At 34.7% G+C, this 18862-nt stretch overlaps 1 protein-coding gene across 1 annotated transcript in view; it reads left to right on the plus strand.

Moving 5' to 3' along the window:
- dmd.1.S (dystrophin, gene 1 S homeolog) overlaps positions 1 to 18862 on the plus strand; it is a 935293-nt gene that overhangs the window by 118723 nt on the left and 797708 nt on the right. Inside the window, exons 7-8 of the mRNA XM_041584187.1 lie at positions 14002 to 14126; positions 16149 to 16283. Of these exons, the coding sequence (XP_041440121.1) occupies positions 14002 to 14126; positions 16149 to 16283 (260 nt within the window). The remainder of the gene's footprint in view (positions 1 to 14001; positions 14127 to 16148; positions 16284 to 18862) is intronic.

Below are 18862 nucleotides of genomic sequence, written 5' to 3' on the forward strand. Positions count from 1 at the left end.
TCGATTTAAAATTGAAAAACCTTAGAAAATTCGACCACTCGAAGTACTGTCTCTCTAAAAGACTTTGACACTTCGCCACCTAAAACCTGCCAAATTGCTGTTTAGCCTATGGGGTCCTCCTAGAACCTGAGGCTTTTGGGCAAGTTTTGAGAAGTCAAAGTTTTTTTTTTGAAAAATCCTTAGAATCAAACGATTCGAAGGGTTAAATGTTCGATCATACGATTTTACTTTGATCATACTGCAATCGAATATGGCCATTTTCACTGGAAAAAAATACTTTGCCTATCGAAGTACTCAAATTCGATGGTCGAATTTCGAAGTTTTTTTACTTTGAAATTCGATCCTAGATAAATATGCTCCGTAGTGTCCTATTTAAACAACCAATTATTTTATTTTTACTGATTGTAATAATTACCTAGTACCTTGTACTTGATTTTAACAAGCCTACACAAATCTATGTACACAAATTTTATTTACGTATCCCATTATAAAAACTGGAAGGATGTATGGCAGTGGTAGGTGATCAAGAACATTTAAACTGGGGTGGTGCAGTTTGGCAGCGGGCAGGGACGATGACTAAGCATTGATACCAAAAGTGAAAAAATCACTGGGTATTTAGTTACCTTTTAAAATAGGAGTGTTATCTAAAGCAGACACACTCACCCCTCACTCTGCCTATCACCCCTGCTCTATGAAAAGTGTTGCTAGGCAAATGTAGACAGTTGATAACGCATCCTCTGTACCAGAAGCCTAAAAAGTTCATGGAGGTAGTCTCCTCCAAGGTATTGTTATCTAGGAAGAGGTAAGAAGCATGCAAAAATTGTCATTTTGGCTCATGACTGAAGCATTTCAAGCAATACCATTTTCCTAAAACCTTAGCATAAAGGGCAGAATTTGTTAAAACAATTATATAAAAGGTGGTACTGACCATTTTTCAACACTGGTTCAATGAACAGGACTTGCTCAGCATAATTTTTGCCTACTGATTTAATTAAGAAATACGTACCGGTTTTTGTTATTTCTTGCAATAAAGAGGGCAAAATCGAATACATTCTAATTGCAGTCTATTCCCTGTTTGTTTTAGCAGAATCAAAACAAAATACTAGTTCACTGAAAAGCTTCTGTGTTTTGTGCTGCTCCTTTTCTGAAAGTTTAATAGGCTGTATCCAGGCCCGGACTGGCAATCTGTGGGTTCTGGCAAATGCCAGAGGGGCTGCTATAAGGTGCCATAGAAAGTCAGTATTTAGTGGGCTGGTGGGGGCTGTTTGGGCCTCTATGTGGGCTGATTGGGCCTCTGTGTACCTAAAATGCCAGGGCCTATTTTAATTCTCAGTCCGGACCTGGCTGTATCAAGGGGAAAAAAAAGATATATGTTGGAGTAATACCCAAATGTATCATCCTATCAAACCCATAGACAGAAACACAGAAATCAATATTAAACACTTGCAAGTGATTTTTGTATGTAAATACGTGAAGGACCTTTTCCTATTGTAACTGGCCTTTGTAAAAAAAAATTCTTACCATAACCAAAACATTTCAAGTATAGACCTGAAATAATATTTCAGGGAGAGACCTTCTCAAAGAATCCTTCTATAGAAATGGTCTGGCCTCAAAAGGTTGGGGCTTTCTGCTTGTTCAGTCCAGTCCTGAGCTTTTTTGCAGTTCAATACTTAATTTTTGCATTTGATGTATTATCAATTCATACTGTATATGCCAGTTATATTACCTAAGACATTACAATGGTATCAAATGTTGACCAGCACCAGCACCAGTGTGTTTTTGTTCCTTGAATTATTATTTAGTTTAAATCCAGATGTGGAGTAGATTTGCATGGGTCTTCTGTGCAATAATGGAGGGGATGAAGACTGTTATAGTACCCTGTTGCTTTCTAGCTAACTGAGAAATGTCAGTCTGGCTATTTTTTCCAGTAATTGAAGGCTATTTGTTGCAACTTTACTACCAGTTTAAAAGTTCAGTTCACATCTCTGTACTAAAAATAACTCGTAATCCAAGCTCTCTGTGAGCTTGTTTTAAAATTAATTCTAAAATGATTTTTAAAGTACTTGCAGAAAATCAAATATATCAAGTAATTATGTAAAATTAAATTAGGCTTAAGTAATATTAATTTCATTTTATTAAAATAATTACAAATCAATTATTGCCAAATTAGAGTCCTACAAATTGGATTCTTTTAATTGTGTGACAGAGCGCATAAACATTTTCCAGAGCTGGATTAAATAACCTTCTGCAAATAAAAAATACAAGACATTCCTTCTGAGCCCCTTAAATGAATTGATTGTGTTAAAAAAGGCTTTAGTTCCTTACATTTGTATGCAATCTTTTTGTTCAACCCACTGATTGAAGCTGAAAGTCTGCAATTCAACTGCATCTGAGTTGTTTCATTTAAAATACATTGTGGTAATGTACAGAACCAAAATTAGAAAAAAGTTGTCTGTCCAAATATTTATGGACCTAACTGTATGTGTATAAAGTGCATCGATAAAGTAATTTTTTTTCCCTGCTGGAGACTTTAAAGCCTGAATGAAAATTCTGGTACCAAGTGGAAAAATGGTTGTAATGTTACTCTTTTTCAACTCTCCAATATATTGGAGAAGATAATATTGTTCACATTGGGCAGAGAGAAGTAATAATTTTGGCAAGCTTGCTACCTTGCATTGGAAAAATGAAGGAAACACTTTATACACTCAATTGTTTCTTAGGCTAATGTCACACTGGGCAACATTCCAGCAGCAATTAAACCCCAAAGGAAGTTGATCTCTATGGAGTGTTAACAGTGACACTCACCTCTTACTTCAAAGATTCATCTATCTCAACAACATCCACAAGAAACCAACAATAATACGCATGCCATGACTACCTCTTTTATTCCTGGATTTATTTAGAGGAAAAGCTTAATATTTTTCTTTAAACACTGGAGGACAGTTTTTACAGCACCTCACTACCTGATCTTCTAAACAACACAACTTTACAATCAATTTTGAGTTTGTGGGGTCATTAGATCATACTGACATGTTACCATGTTACGGGTCATTAGCCAGCACAAAATAATAGGCAGAGAATCTGTATTATCAATCTGTTCTGCAGCTATGAACATGTGCTGTACTTTTTTGGATCTTGGGGTGGGTGTGACTTGTTAGAACAAATATAAAGATGATAGATTAAAAAATGGATAAAAATAGACACAAATATAATTTCATGACTCATTTTAATGCAGTAATAACAACAAGGCAAAACTGTTTACTTGCCATTTGAGAACTATAGGATTATGCGGAAATGTGAAAATATACCTTCCATTAAATATATGTTGCTATGAATACGTTTTATAATCCCTGTTCTGAGGTAAAATGCTTATAATTCCATTTCCAAGCAATCTATTGCAATTGAATATATTTCATGTATATGGCCTCATTAAATAGCTACAGAAAGAAAAATATTTTTAGGCCTGTTTATAGTCCACATTTGATTAGGACAGAGCAGACATCCCTTTTTTAATAAATGGATAAAAAAAGTTGGCTATCTGGGCAAAACTAAGGGGCAAACTTGTGAAAATATGAGGCTGGAGAGTTCACTATTTAATAAATAGGTTTCTAATAATCCCAAAGGAATAATTAGTAAACAGGTGAATTTTTCTAATCTCACGTTTTTATAAATCTGCCCTGGAGGCTTATTTATCAGCATTCTCAATTTACTGGTTTTAGGGGTTTTTGAAACCAGGACTAGACTCACTTTCTCTAAAACCATGAATGTCATGAAATGTATGAAAAGATCTGAATATAAAAGATATGAATAAATATGAATAAAAGCGCTGAACAATCCAAAAAAAACCCAAATATGAATACCTCTAAACATCTAATAATTGTTTTTTGGACAATAACTAACAAAAAAATCCAAAAACCTCCAAAGACCTCGACAACTTGTACCTGGTGAATTTTTGCTTTAGAGGGTATCTCAAAATTTTAGAGCTTTAAAGAAATATAGAAAAATCCCAAAAGTATTGAGATTAAATTGTTATTAAATGCCCCCCTTAGTATCAGCCCATACATATTGTTAAATTCTATAAAACAAAACAAAAAAAAAAGCGGGTATATTAATCAGATTTATATAGTGTTGTTCCACTTTTTTATACATGAAAAGCCATGAAAAAGTATGACTATCTTAACTGTAATCCATATTACATTATGGGGGAGATTTACTAAAGTTCGAGTGAATTTTCAAAGTTAAAAAAGTTCAAATTTCGAAGTAATTTTTTGGATACGTTGACCATCGAATAGGCTACTACGACTTCGACTTCAAATTAGATTCGAAGTAAAATCGTTCGAATATTCGACCATTCGATAATCGAAGTACTGTCTCTTTAAAAAAAATTCGACTTCCATACTTCAAATTAAACCTGCCGAAGTGCTATGTTAGCCTATGGGGACCTTGTAGACCATTTTTTTAAGTCTTTACACATCGAAGTAAAATCGTTCGATCGTACGCTAAAATCGTTCGAATCGTTAGATTCGAACGATTTCATTGTTCAATCAATGGATTTTACTTCGATCGTACGACAGCCAAATTCAGTGAAAAATACTTCGACTTCGATATCGAAGTCAAAGTATTTCAATTCGAGGGTCGAATTTTTAAGTATTTATCACTTCGAAATTCGACCTTTGATAAAGCTGCCCCTATCTGTTAATATTTGGGGGCCGATTCATGAAGCTCGAGTGAAGGATTCGAATGAAAAAAATTCGAATTTTGAAGTATTTTTTTGGTACTTCGACCATCGAATTGGTTAAATTCGTTCGAATTCGAACGAAATCGAACGAATCGAACGAAAAATCGTTCGACTATTCGACCATTCGATAGTCGAAGTACTTCCCCTTTAAAAAAAACTTCGACCCTTTACTTCGGCAGGTAAAACCTACCGAAGTCAATGTTAGCCTATGGGGAAGGTCCCCATAGGCTTGCCTGTGATTTTTTGATCGAAGGATTTTCCTTCGATCGTTGGATTAAAATCCTTCGAATCGTTCGATTCGAAGGATTTAATCGTTCGATCGAACGAAAAATCCTTCGATCGATCGATCGCAGGATTAGCGCTAAATCCTTCGACTTCGATATTCGAAGTCGAAGGATTTCAATTCGAGGGTCGAATTTCGAAGTATTTTTAACTTCGAAATTCGACCCTTAATGAATCTGCCCCCTAGTGTAGACAAAGTGGTTTAATTCTTAAGAACAAAAATAATGTATGGGGATGTAGTGCTTGGTTTAAAAAAAAAATCCATAAAATATATGTAGAAAAATAAATAAAGATTTTTATTTGTGGCAAGAAAAAGTGAGGAAAATATGTAGATAAAGTTGGTCATGACATGTATAAATATATATACAAACATACATATACAAAGAGGCAAATTTATCAAAGGTTGAAATTAAGAGAATTTTTAAAGGTTTTTAAAACTCGTTTCCACGAATGTCAAATAATCCAAATTTAAAAAGCATGAATGGCAAAAGTTGCAGAAAAGTTACAAAAAAACCCCACAACTTTTTTGACTTGACACACAATAACTACTAATTTTCTATATGGTTGCAGCATCAAAAACATCTGAAAATCTTAGAAAGATCTTGAAGTTCCCGTTGCTAGCGAAAATTCGCCAGAAATAAAATCCGCAGTCACATCGCTAATTTGCTTACAGGCGTAGAGAACAACTCACTAGTGAATTTTAGCTCGGGAGAACGTCCGTTACTCTCTAAATTCACTAGTGCAAATTTTCCATTCCATTACCCCTTTTGCCAGAGTCTGCTTTGGTGAACTGATAAGATGAAGCTACATCCTCCTCAGTCTTATGTCAGTGACATTAGATCCTGTATGGTGAAAAGTCAAAAAAGTGGGATTGTGTTTAAAAGCTGTAAATGTTAAATATATATTTTTTTATTAATTTGTTTAACCATTTGAAGGCCAAGCCACATTTGTTTTAGGGTAGGCTCATGTGTAGGACAATAGAGGATCTTTTTTTTCTTGCAGAAATGAACGCTATGTGCATTTTAAAGTATAAATATGGTAACTTTTTTTTACATTTAACATTATGGGCAGATGTATCAAAGGTCGAGGTGAATTTTCGAATGAAAAAAAAAAAAACAAATTTCGAGCTATTTTTTGTATACTTTAACTAGGGAATAGTCCAAATTCGATTCAAATTTGAAAAAAAATGCAAAAATGTGAATATCGAAATTTATCATGTACTGTCTCTTTAAAAATTGACTTCAACCATTCGCCATCTAAAACCTGCCGAATTGCTGTTTTAGCCTATGGGGACCAGGTCTGGACTGGGAGTCAAAGTAGGCCCTGGCATTCCAAGTACTCAGAGGCCCAACTAGTCCTCCACCAGTCCACTATATAGTAACTGTGTATGGGACCTTATAGCAGCCCCTCTGGCATTTGCCAGAACCCACAGATTGCCAGTCCGGGCCTGATGGGGACCTCCTAGAATTTATTTGGAGTCAATTGGTGGACTGAAAAATCTAAGTTTTTTTGGGGAAAAACTTCAAATTGAATTCAATCGAATGTGCTATTAATTCGATTCGATCTATTTGAATTCGGCTGAATACGGACCTATTTGATCAAAAATGGACCTATTTGATCCAAAAAAAACCTAAAGTTTTTTCAATTCGAAATTCGACCCTTGACAAATATGCCCTAAGTATGTTTGAGTACTCTACAGTTCTATACACTTTATTAAAAGCCCAAATTTTCTCACTATTTTATAAAAACCATTCTGACCAAATCTGTTCTGACTTTTCCCCCCTATTTATCAATACATTTTCATGAAAATTCCTGTGTGGGGAAAAGTATCAATACAATAGTGAAACAATCTGAATAATATGATTTTTTCGGATTTGATGCCTTGAAACCTTTACCCAGAGCAGATTTGGATATCATCAAAATGTCAACGGGACATCTGCCACTGACTTCTACATGAACTTGGCATGTCTGAGTTAGAGTACTTTTTTATTCTGATTTTTAACAGCATCGGAGTTTAATAAAAATTGTGTTTTTCCCTTTAAAAGTCGGAACAGAAAAAAAACTATGTTAATAAATAACTCCCTAACATTTAGTTACTACATCTATATGGTAGACAAAATTAAATCTTGACTTAAATTCAGTCAAGCGGAGACCAAATAATTGAACCTTGAAGCAGATAGCGTGGGCATTTATTTTTTGAACTAGGTATTATTAAAGCACGATTTAATGATTATTATGACTAATGATCAACCTTGAAAATTAATCCCTTGAAACTAGAGAGTCGGCAAAGCTTTCTTCAAAAGAATATTCCACAGAGCAAGTGGCAGACTGATACAGAACACATTTGCAATAGTTATTTGCTTTGAGTACTTAGCATAGGAAGAAGCTGTTTATCCAAGCATATCCAGTATGTATAGTCTACAATTTTAGCTTTAATCTAAATGATATAATGCGATAGATGAGCATAATTGTGTTGCTATAAAATCCATGTGGCACACACAACAAACTGGAAAATCCAGCCCATTCTCCAAGTAATTTCAATAAACATGAGAGCAGCAAATTCCATTTAGTATGTACTTGTGATTAGTTTGCCTTGAGGTGTCCCACACAGCTGCTTAATAATGTTCTTCATTACCTGAAGCAGAACTTATATTTGAAAACCGCTGCTTCAAAACAATTAATTTGAAATTGAATTAAGCCATTTTAAATAGGTCTAAGTTAAAATTAGAATGAGAGACACATCGCTTTGATGCAAATAATTGGTATATTTACACCTAAAGCTCTAAAATATTTTTTTTTTAGCAGTTAACCTCTGCTATAAAAATAACACACATTTAACTTGACATGTTGTCAGTTGTAACAAATTATTTCAATCAATGTTTTAAAATAATGTCATAGATATCACTCTTATTTTAAGAGCAAATGGATTTATGTTTCTTATGATCAGTTTAGTGGTTAAAGCAAATGTTTAAATGTTGCAGCTGTTGCTCAACTTATTAATATAAAATGCCTTTGCTTAACCGCAAAAGAAATGTTATTTCCCCCCTATAGCAGAATCTTTCACAGTAAATTAGGTCAACAAAGGTTATAATATTCTGGTTTTGTTTGTACTACAAGTACTTGCAGGCACTCACTTAAAACTGGGTCACTGGGCTTAGGTGCAGTCCACATGTCAATAAGTAGGGTATTAAAAGGGGACTAATGTCAAATTACCATCAACAACTTTTCAGCTCCAAGGCACAATGCAAGTGAAAAAATCAACTGCTACAGCTGTCTTTGCTACACAACCAAACCTCAACAAGCAAAATCCTAAATGATGCCTCATCTCCTTCCAGTTTCTCTTATATCTGAAAGCTGCCATTTTTTCTTTGTAATAAAAGCATATTCAGTAAAAATTAAAGAAATTGCAGAGCTTTATCAGCCTGAAACCCAGAGTGAGTAAGGAAACTCACCTTGTGTTTCCTTGATGACCACTCAAGCCACAAAACCTTGAGCAATCATAAATAGATCCCTTCATATTTACCTACACTTCCATGTAAGGAAAACCTGGACAAATGGAAAAACTTGAAATTGTATTGTTTACTGCACTCAATTGTTACGCAATAGTTTTCTCATTCACTCATAAGGCTAACAAAATGTGTACCATAAACCAATATTGTTGTTATTTAATAGTCACGGCCAATTGCGATGAATAAAAGACATATTATATATGTGTCAATTTATTAAAAGCTTTCCTGACTGCCAGGCAAAATGATTCTGACTGAATATAAAGTTTTGATAAATGAAAATATTGAACTACTCGTAATCCTTTAATCTGATATTTGGTAACTCCACTTGGGTTAAAAATGCTTTCTTTTTATTACACATAAAAGTACTAGAGGGTTGTGCACTACTTTCCTTTGTGTCCATGTATTATGTGGAAAAAGGCCAAAAGAGAACTAAAGCTCAAAAAGTAATTAGATTAACAATGCTACACCTTAGAGCTCATTTACAATGCTCTTGAAGTGCTGCAATTGCTCATTTTCTTGCACTTTGCCCACTGCATGGGTCATTGTGCAAATAGCCACAGGCTTCTGAGCTTTGTACCCTGCTCTTGTGCTTGAGCATACACCTGGGGTCATAAAGGCTCCATCATACATGGGCGTCTGTACAAGCTCAAGGCCACCACAGCCCATGATACAAATCTGATTAGTAACTGGATTCAAAAGTCCACGCAAAAACCAGTGCATATATAGCTTAAATTTCTGCTTGATTTTTTGAACTCGAAAGATTTGTCAAAAAGCAGTTCAGAGCAGTGTCACTGACACCCAAAATAGGCCTTAATAAGATCAGAAGACAAATCTGAAGTCATGTATCACTGTTTTTAGAGGGCTGCTGAGCCTCTGAGCTGGTACAGCAAGCTCAATAAAGGTATGGGACCTGTTTCCAGAATGCTCGGGACCTGGGGTTTTCTGGATAAATGATCTGTAATTTGGATCTCCATACCAAGGGGCAGATGTATCAAGGGTCGAATTTCGAGGGGTTAAATCCCTCGAAATTCGACTGGGGAATAGAATCGAATAGGGAATTTGGGCCAATTTACGTGCTGGCGAATAGTCGAATGGGTGAATATTCGCCTGGCGAATAGTCGAGCGATCGAATATTCGATCATAGGATTTTCATTCGATCAAATGATCGGTTGAATGCCTTTTTATTCGATCAAAAACTTAGAAAAAAAGCCTATGGGACTTTCCCATAGGCTTTAAAAGCAATTCGGTAGGTTTAATATGGCGAAGCAGGCAGTCAAATGATTTTTAAAAGAGACAGTACTTCGACTATCGAATGGGCGAATAGTCGCAGCATTTTTTCGCTCGATCTACTCGAATCATTCTACTTTTTTTTTCCCTCTATTCATTCACCCGAGCTTAGTGAATGTGCCCCCTAAAGTCTACTTCAAAAAAAATTGAATTTTAAATCAGGGCCAGAAACTAGGGGTAAACAAAAGAGGTACATGCCTAGGGCACAGCAGCAGGGGGCACCAGTCACATACCTCTTCTGCCACCTACCCCTGTTCCGAGGTTTTGCTGGTTTTCATTTGCGCGCTGGTTGTCAGTGAGCACTCTCACTCATACATGCAATGTGTACACAAGACGGCCAGAGAGCTGGCCTTGGTTGTCTGATTGGCTTGGCCTGCCCCTGCTTCAAATAAACCCAATGGGATTATTTTGCCTCCAAATCTAATTAATTATATCTTAGTTAGAATCAAAAGGCACTGTTTTATTATTACAGAGAAAAAGAAAATCAAATGAAAAAATCTGAATTATTTGTTTAAAATGGAGTGAATGGGAGATGGCCGTCCCGTCATTCGGAGCTTTCTGGATAATGGGTGTCTGGGTAATGGATCCCAGTAATGGATCCCATACCTGTATTTTAAGTAAAGCATTTTTAGACATAATGCTTTTTAAGCTTTAGTTCTCCTTAAAATCTAATGTAGCGTTCTCTAATCCTACCCTTATAATTGGCTGATGCAAATACATTGATTTCCCAGTCTTATTCCTTCCATATTTGTCTGATTATTGCACAGACTTTAGCCAACAATTTATTTTATTGGATAAATATGTCTAGCTTTAGGTAAATTAGTTTTTTTAATACTGTTATTTTCAATAAACATGCCTCACAGTGTTCATTTAAACGTTGTGCTCTCAAAATACTTTAGTAATACAGTTGTTACTTGGTTATTTGTGAAAGCACAGGCAGAGCCCCTGGTTATAAATCTTAAAGCCGAGGATGACATAACATTTCTCCCATCTTCAGTGCTGAAGTAGCAGATCTCTGTCTGGTAGAACTTTGGCTGTGGCTGAAAACTTATTCATACTGATTTTAAATTACTTCTTAACACATGGCTGAAAAAGTATTATCATGCACCGGTTTACTTATTTCTAAACCTACCTTTTAACAAGGCACAGCGGGTTTTAAGCATTGTTCCCTTTTTCTATTTTACACTGCTAATTTAATTTGTTCACTTTGGAGAGCTGCTCTTAAAAGCAACATTTCCAATTTACTGCTTTGCTCTTAATGGGCTATGCTGCATGGGTCATATAGACATTTTCCAAAATCAAATCAGCCAGCTCACATAATACATTGCACCAGCTGCTTATTTGTCCATTTTGTGATTTTCACCAAGAGCCATTTTCACAAACCTTAATTGAGCCTAACTTAACTGATAGCCTTTGCTATAGCCAGAAGATACGGGAGCATAATTTAGCATTATAATTGAATGCAATTTGGTTATCTCAATAACAGACTATCTATTTCCTGTGTAGTCAGCATGTGAAACCACATTAGTTGTATCTGTATATTAACTTTATTTATGTTTTCTATTTTATTGACACAAAAATGGAGGAAAATATTAATTTGCATTATTCAGTTATTGGCCTTTTTTTTTATTTATCTACAACAATAATTCTGTGATATTCATAGACTTTGCATTGGCAAATTCATTTAGGAAGACACTGTGCACAAGTCCTAGACTATTATGGGGCCCAAAGTCCTCACTTATTAGTGGCTGGATTTTAGTCTAGAACAGCAGGTAGAATATGTAAGTAAATTGAAGTTACCCCCAACTGGAAAACAATGTAGTGAAACTGTAACCTTTTTAGTGTAGCAAGGATTGAGAGCACAAGGGATTGCATCCCAGTGTAGATAGTGACCGCTCAGCAAATTAATTAGCAGGAGTTAGTCTAACTGTTTGGGAAGTATAATAATATAGTGAGATTAGTCAGACCAACCAGATCATACATAAGATTGAGGTAGGTTAACCACCATCCTTGCTGAATCTTGACATGCTAAATCCTCAATACAAGTCTCAACCTCCCACACAAATACAATAGTACATTTCATATATTCATTGGGCAAACTTGCACAGCAGGCTGGAGGAAATGAAAAAAAATACATGTTTTAAATCATCTTTTTTTTACTTAATCCATACAAGGTGGAACAGATACATACAGTTACATAATTACATAGTTACATGGGGTTGAAAAAAAGACAATGTCCATCAAGTTCAACCCCTCCAAATAAAAACCCAGCATGCTAGCATAAACATGACGTGGGAGTCCCCCAGACCTTCTTGTGCTTGAAAAGTAATTTTCTTATGCTTAACCTGAAACAGCTTTTTTTTTTGCATTGACTAAAATGTTAAATAAAAAAGCATAAGCCTTACACTGTTAATGAAAATGTAAAACTGCTGTAAAGAAATTCTAATATGCTCCTCAGCACTACTAAGCTTGCTTATAAAAGTACTGACCTGACAGGTAGCATTTTTCTATTTAATAGGCTGCAAATCCATCTGAGTTATATCCAGACAAATGTATTCAAAATGTAAATGCAAAACTGTTTAATCCATTCTACGGCATATCAAGATACCAGATAGAGAAGGTGAGGTCTTTCTCAAACTCAGAGTAAGAGGCGTAGCAAATGCAGCACTGACCCTGAAAAATGTATTTGATATTTGCATTATAGCACATATAGAATACTGGTTTCTACTAAATATGAAAGAATGAAGAAAAAACATTAACATTATTTAACCCTGAAACTGTAGTTTTATAGATGTGTGTGTACAAATGCACAATGCATTATTGATTATAATATACAAGTTTCACTGAGTTGTGACAGAAATTACATCACTAAGCAAATCCTCAGTGTTTTAGATGCCTAAATGGGTCCTAATGGTGGACCTGTTCTCATGCTCTGCCTTAAGCTAAGCCCATGTTGTTCTCACAGTTGACAGTAGCTGTCACTATGCTATAGTATAAAGGTCCAGGTAACCATGTGCTCTGGGTCCATTTTGCTTTAGCCCTTACCTGTTGAATCAGGAAGGGAATGGGTAGTGGAAGCTAAGTATATTGGCCCTAGCACAGGATAAGCTATACTCCATAATAGGTCACTCGAGGAGTGACAGGTTATTTAGTTGAGCAGCTCAAGACTCCGATGAGGAGAGTCAGAGGGATAAAGATCCCATGTACTAATTGCCCAGAAGTAGGGACTGAGTGTGTAGACTTAGGGATGTAGAGATTCCCCTGGGTTCCACTTGGGGAAAAAGCTGAAAGCTGGATGTACCTTCAATTGCTGCTCCTTTGCTGTGTGTATGCTCCCTTACCTGCAGGGATTGAACTGTTCATTGCTGTTTGTGAGAATTTGCTACTCGCTGTTGCTACATGGTTCTGTTGATTTCTAAGAACTCCTTTGTGGATTATTCTGTTGAATAAAGTGAGTTCTCTGGTTAAGCATAAAGAGCCACTGGCACCCAATTATTGTGCATAACACTTGGTTACAATTCCACTACACTCCGCTGCGAGGGCTGAGAAAATGATCTCATCCGGAGCAAATATATATAAATTAGTAGGCTCTTAGTATAGAGGGTGTCCCTCAATTTACTATAGTGCTACATATATACAGTATATATATATATATATATATATATATATATATATATATATATATATATATATATATATATATATATATATATATATATATATATATATATATATATATATACCAATCAATAACCAGAAATATTTATAAATGCAAATAGTAATACAGTAGTTAAAAATTAGACGTTTACACACACACATATTTTTTCTTAGTAAAAACTAAAATGTGAGCACAAAAAAAAGTTATGAACATCTTTGCACACTGAGAATACTATTGACTGATAAATCCTAATGTATGTCTCTGTACTGTACAGTAAAGAACATAATAAGTAGAAATGTGCTTAAATTAGAGCCTATTATCATTTTTAGACTTGGACTTTGTTCACGGCACACTACTTCTAGAGAAAAGTTTACAGATGATTACAGAGTTCTAATTAGTCCCCTGAGGAACTGGTCTAGGCAAACTTCTGCTCATTAGTCTGTCTGCATATTTGGAGCTGATTTTCAAATACTTTCAACTTGCATGATATCCAGTCAATGACTTGAATATTTAAATTATATTTCCAGATATTGCCACAGCTCATCCTGACAAGAAATCCATTTTAATGTATATCACATCACTTTTCCAAGCTCTGCCACAACACGTTTCCATTGAATCCCTTCAAGAATTGGACACGCTGCCTCGCCATATGGTAACTCAAGAAGCGCAAGTCAAACCATATGATCAACAGCATTTCTCTCTAAAATGTATTTTTAGATTTCCTTTTCCATACTTCTATGTGTTGAGAAACTTGCACAATGGCAACCTAGATGAAAGTGTTCTTTCTTCCCAGATAGAACATGTAAATAGTAATGTAAAGTTTGGAGATGGAGAATGTATTTAATAACATCAAAAGCTTCAAAAGGTCTGAGAGTTGTTAGATTTTTAGATTTTAAATTGTACAATCAGTTGGCAAGCTTTCTGTATCTCTGGAAGCCAGAATATAATGAAGTCAAGCAGACAATGCAGAAAAAAAGTATGTCAGCTTGTTATACATTAAACACCTAGGGGGAGTTTTATTAAGGTTCGAATGGTAAATTCAGGTTTTCTACTTTTTTTGTGTCAAAATTCACACATTAGAATTGTAATCCCCCAATTTTAATGTAAATTTGAGTGTGAGATTTATCACACCTTGACCATAAAAATCTAAAACCTGCCGAATTCATTCAAGTCAATGGCAGAGGTTCATTTAGACTTTCAAATCTTTCCATAAGTAACCTCCCATTCGAGTTCTGAATATAGTCAAATTTAGTAAAAAAAATCACATTAATTTGAAATTTGAACTTTGATAAATCTGCCCCCTAATTTCAGCATATAGTTGCATTACTTTACACAGATTAGAATAAACATTTTGCACATGAATCCTTAAATAAAAAAAATATCATAAAGGCTCTGCTGTTTATGTACAACTTTTCTTAAAATATCTGCAACCCCTCTTAGAGAGAAAATATTTTAAACATTTAAATTATGAAAATAAACTACAGTACAGGTAAGGGACCTGCTATCGTCTACTAGAAAATTATGTAAACATTAAATAAACCCAACAGGCTGCTTACAAAAAGGATTATTTATATCTTAGTTCGGATCATGTACAAGGTACTGTTTTACAAGTACAGAGCACATTTTTAAAAATGTCATTATTTGGATAAAATGGGGTCTATGAGACATGGCCTTTCCGTAATCCAGAGCTCTCTGGATAATGGGTTTCCATATAATGGATCCCATGCTTGTATATAAATATGATTGGTTAAGCACTTTGTACTGTTTCTGAAAGATTCTGTCTACTATTCCGCCGTCAGCAATTGATGAAATAACCAACTCTAACCAAAAGCCTGTCTTTTTTAATGCAGAGAGTTGGTTATTTTGAAGGAGTTAACTCTAATATATATATTCTAGACAAAAGAAACACTCTATAAAAATGTTTTAAACCTGTCCATCAAAATCTGACCCCAGCAAAAAAGAGAGAATGAAGAAAGATCTCTGACAGGGGATAGTGCAGATTATCTAAGGAACAGTACAGAATGTATAATTGAATGTATTTTTAAAGTTTCTATAAAATGATGATGCTAACATGAAATTTTCATGATAGTTACCGTTTAAACCCTCCCCAAGGAAAACCCTTTTATCAAGTCTATTGCCATTTGTGTGAGCCCCATGTCTCACTAGCAGATATAATAGGCAGTTTACCTTTTAAGTGCCATAATGCAGGGTGTAAGAACACTTTAAATAAGATTTTACTGACTGTGGTAGACAAACAAGCTCTCATGCGACACCATAAACAGAGACAGTTGCTTTATATTTTATCATCTCTGTACCTTTCAGCTGTTCATAAAGCTATTTGTCATAATATAAAAGTTATTTGTCAAAATGGTCGGTAATAACATTACCATAAAATGTATTAAACTCTGCAAATCTTCTTCTTGTAGCTCTCTTATTACCAAGCTGATTCTATACTTCTACATGAATAGTCATGTTATTATATTTTGGAACAAACTATTTCTCTGCCATATTTCTTTGTGTTTTGTTAGTATTAACATTCATTCTAATATTAAGAAAACATATCTTCTAGTATTGACTTACACCTGTATTCTCTATTGAGAAGACTGCATGCTCTTTTTCTCCATGTGCTTCTCAGTCTTATTCTATGCCTTTTCTCGTCTACATCTCTTCTCAGATCACTGTCAGTGTAGCAGAGGGACGTGTACACACCCCTTCACCACCTCCTAAGCCACGTTTCAAAAGTTATGCCTACACACAATCTGCTTATGTTATGTACTCTGACCAAAAAAGCAGGCCATTTCCCCAAGAGGTTAGTCACATTTCTGTAAATGCAATATTTGAATGTGTTCGTGCATGTTGTTCTTGACTCAATTCTAGTGATGGGTGAATCTGTCCCGTTTCTCTGAAAAATTTGCAAAACGGCGAAAAAAAATCACGAAATGGTGAAAAATTTGCGAAAATGCATTGAAGTCAATGGGCATCAAAATAATTTTGAGGTGCAACAATTCTAATGCGAGAGTCAATTTTATCTAAATGCATTAAAGTCAATGGGCATCCAAATAATAATAATTAATAATTAACGCAAAACAATTTTTATCAATTTTTTTTTTTGTAGTGAAGTTTTCCACAGCAAAATTTTGCAGCAGTTTCCTGAAAACATTTGTGGTCAGTGAAATGTGGAAATTTGCCACTAAACCATGCCTGCCGAATAAATTAGCCCATCGCTATTCCATTCTGAAAGGCAGAATGTCACTGACAGTTTGTACCCACTCTGTGCACCAAACCTAGAACTACAAATTTGAGATCTGTGGGGAAAAAATTGCAATTCGAACATTAGTAAATGGGCCTCATAATATCGCATTTAGATGCATGAACAAAAAATTACCAACCAACTTTATCCAGTCCAACTTAACATTACCACTATGGGAATCAGATTTTCTAGGATCCCACCAAATGTCATGTGGTTGTGTGGTGTTGCACGACAAGATAAAATAAAATCTGACACACAAAAACAGATCAAAATCTTCGGTGTAGTTTAGCCCATACACAGTGATGGATATCATGTTTGAATTGGAGCTTAAATTTTGTAAGTGGTGCATATACTCAATGATCAGCTGTGGAATATACAGTATATAGCAAGACTTTACCAAGTGACCAGATACATATGTGGCTATGGCAAAATAAATTATAAGGACCTAAATCTTTTTCCCATTGTGAAGGTTTCTGTTGACTTTATTGTGTAGTTGGTGGTTAGGTCTGTATTTGTTATAAATACAAAGAAATAATGAGAATTGGATGTTTAAAGATGACAATGCACAATCCATTGACCATGAATGGTTACTGGATTGTTTAATAATTCATTCCAGAAAGTTTTAGTAGACCAGTTGTGATACGTTTTGGAGTGCTACCCAAGAAGGTGAAATGGAATCAAGTATCTGGAAAAAGTGCACTAAAGTGAACTAAAGCTTCTGGTTGTTTTTGGTAATCCATTGTCCTATTTAAACAATACAAACAATGTATAAGTCCCTTTGTAATAACTGCCAGATCTATCTATCTATCTATCTATCTATCTATCTATCATCTATCTATCTATCTATTCTATCAGTCTAGCTGTCTATCTGTGCATATAAGGACAGACAAGCCACATATCAGGTGCAAAATAATACTAGTGCACTAGTTTATTTACCTTGAAGCTTTAATTTCTAACGTGGTTACTTGAATAAAGTAAAATCTTTTTTTTTATGTAACTGGGTATTGTAGCAAACTAAGTAAATTATGGCATTATGCTCTAAATAACTTTAGTGAAAGCTATTGTTAGTGCTTAAATGCAGCATAATTTTATTTTGTGCGTATGAGAAACACATTTAATTGAATGACATTCATAACACACATATGTTATACTGTAACTAATGTCTCTGTCAAGAAAACAAGAAGGTAGAACAGGATGTGAAATTAAACACAATGCCTGTTACATAAATGATCTGTCAGTGTCAGCTAAATAAATGTTTCTTATTTAATCTATGTCAATGCTAAGGAAAACATTTTTATTCATTTCTGTGAATTTAAACCTGTTCATTGTTAATTAAAATACTAATTTAAAAGCATAGATTAATTTCAATCCCAGAACAGCATTGTTGATTCCCTATTAACGGTTGTGTAAATTGTTATATTTTAAAAGTGAATTGAATGGAAAAAAAATTAATGAAAGTGAATGCATTTAAAACCAGAATTTTGTGATAAAGAGTAGAAATTCTTTTGATGTCCCAAATTATGGGGCATGCTCTTGTAGTTCTGCCTGGGGCGACAGTAACTGCCCACTGTAAGATTAGGAAATTTAGCAGAGTTAAGTCTGAAGCAACATCTGAAGAATCTTGAAATTATGTTATATATATGGCTATGGTCTCGGTGCAAACATAAGCTTTACATACAGACCTATTTTACAGATGTCAGTGTTCTTGTAGAACATTGACTTGGACAAAATAGATATAAAATATCTGTACTTAAGAGTGATAAATTGTAGTAAAATTAGCCAGTGTATTTTCAGGAGCCTTGAAGCCCTCTAACAAAAATAACATTGTACCAGGCTTGATGATTGCAAAGCTATATTATTACAAGCATACAGTATTCCTTGTAAACAAAAGAATGGTTTCTATTAAAATCTGTCTTGTAAGGCACTATAAATCAGTCTGCATCTGATTTCTAATGTTTCATTATTACAGTAAAACAAAGTGCAGAGTAACCGAAGCAATTTTAATACACTTTGTACTTTGTACATTTGTAACTTGCTGTTTCACTATACTTGTCTAAAACCTAGAGAAATGATGACTGAAAAGTTTCATAAGTTTTATGTGTTCAGTACCAAAAACATCTGAAATGTTTACAAATGGC

Source organism: Xenopus laevis, chromosome 2S (genome assembly GCF_017654675.1).
Source record: "Xenopus laevis strain J_2021 chromosome 2S, Xenopus_laevis_v10.1, whole genome shotgun sequence".
Taxonomy (NCBI): domain Eukaryota; kingdom Metazoa; phylum Chordata; class Amphibia; order Anura; family Pipidae; genus Xenopus; species Xenopus laevis.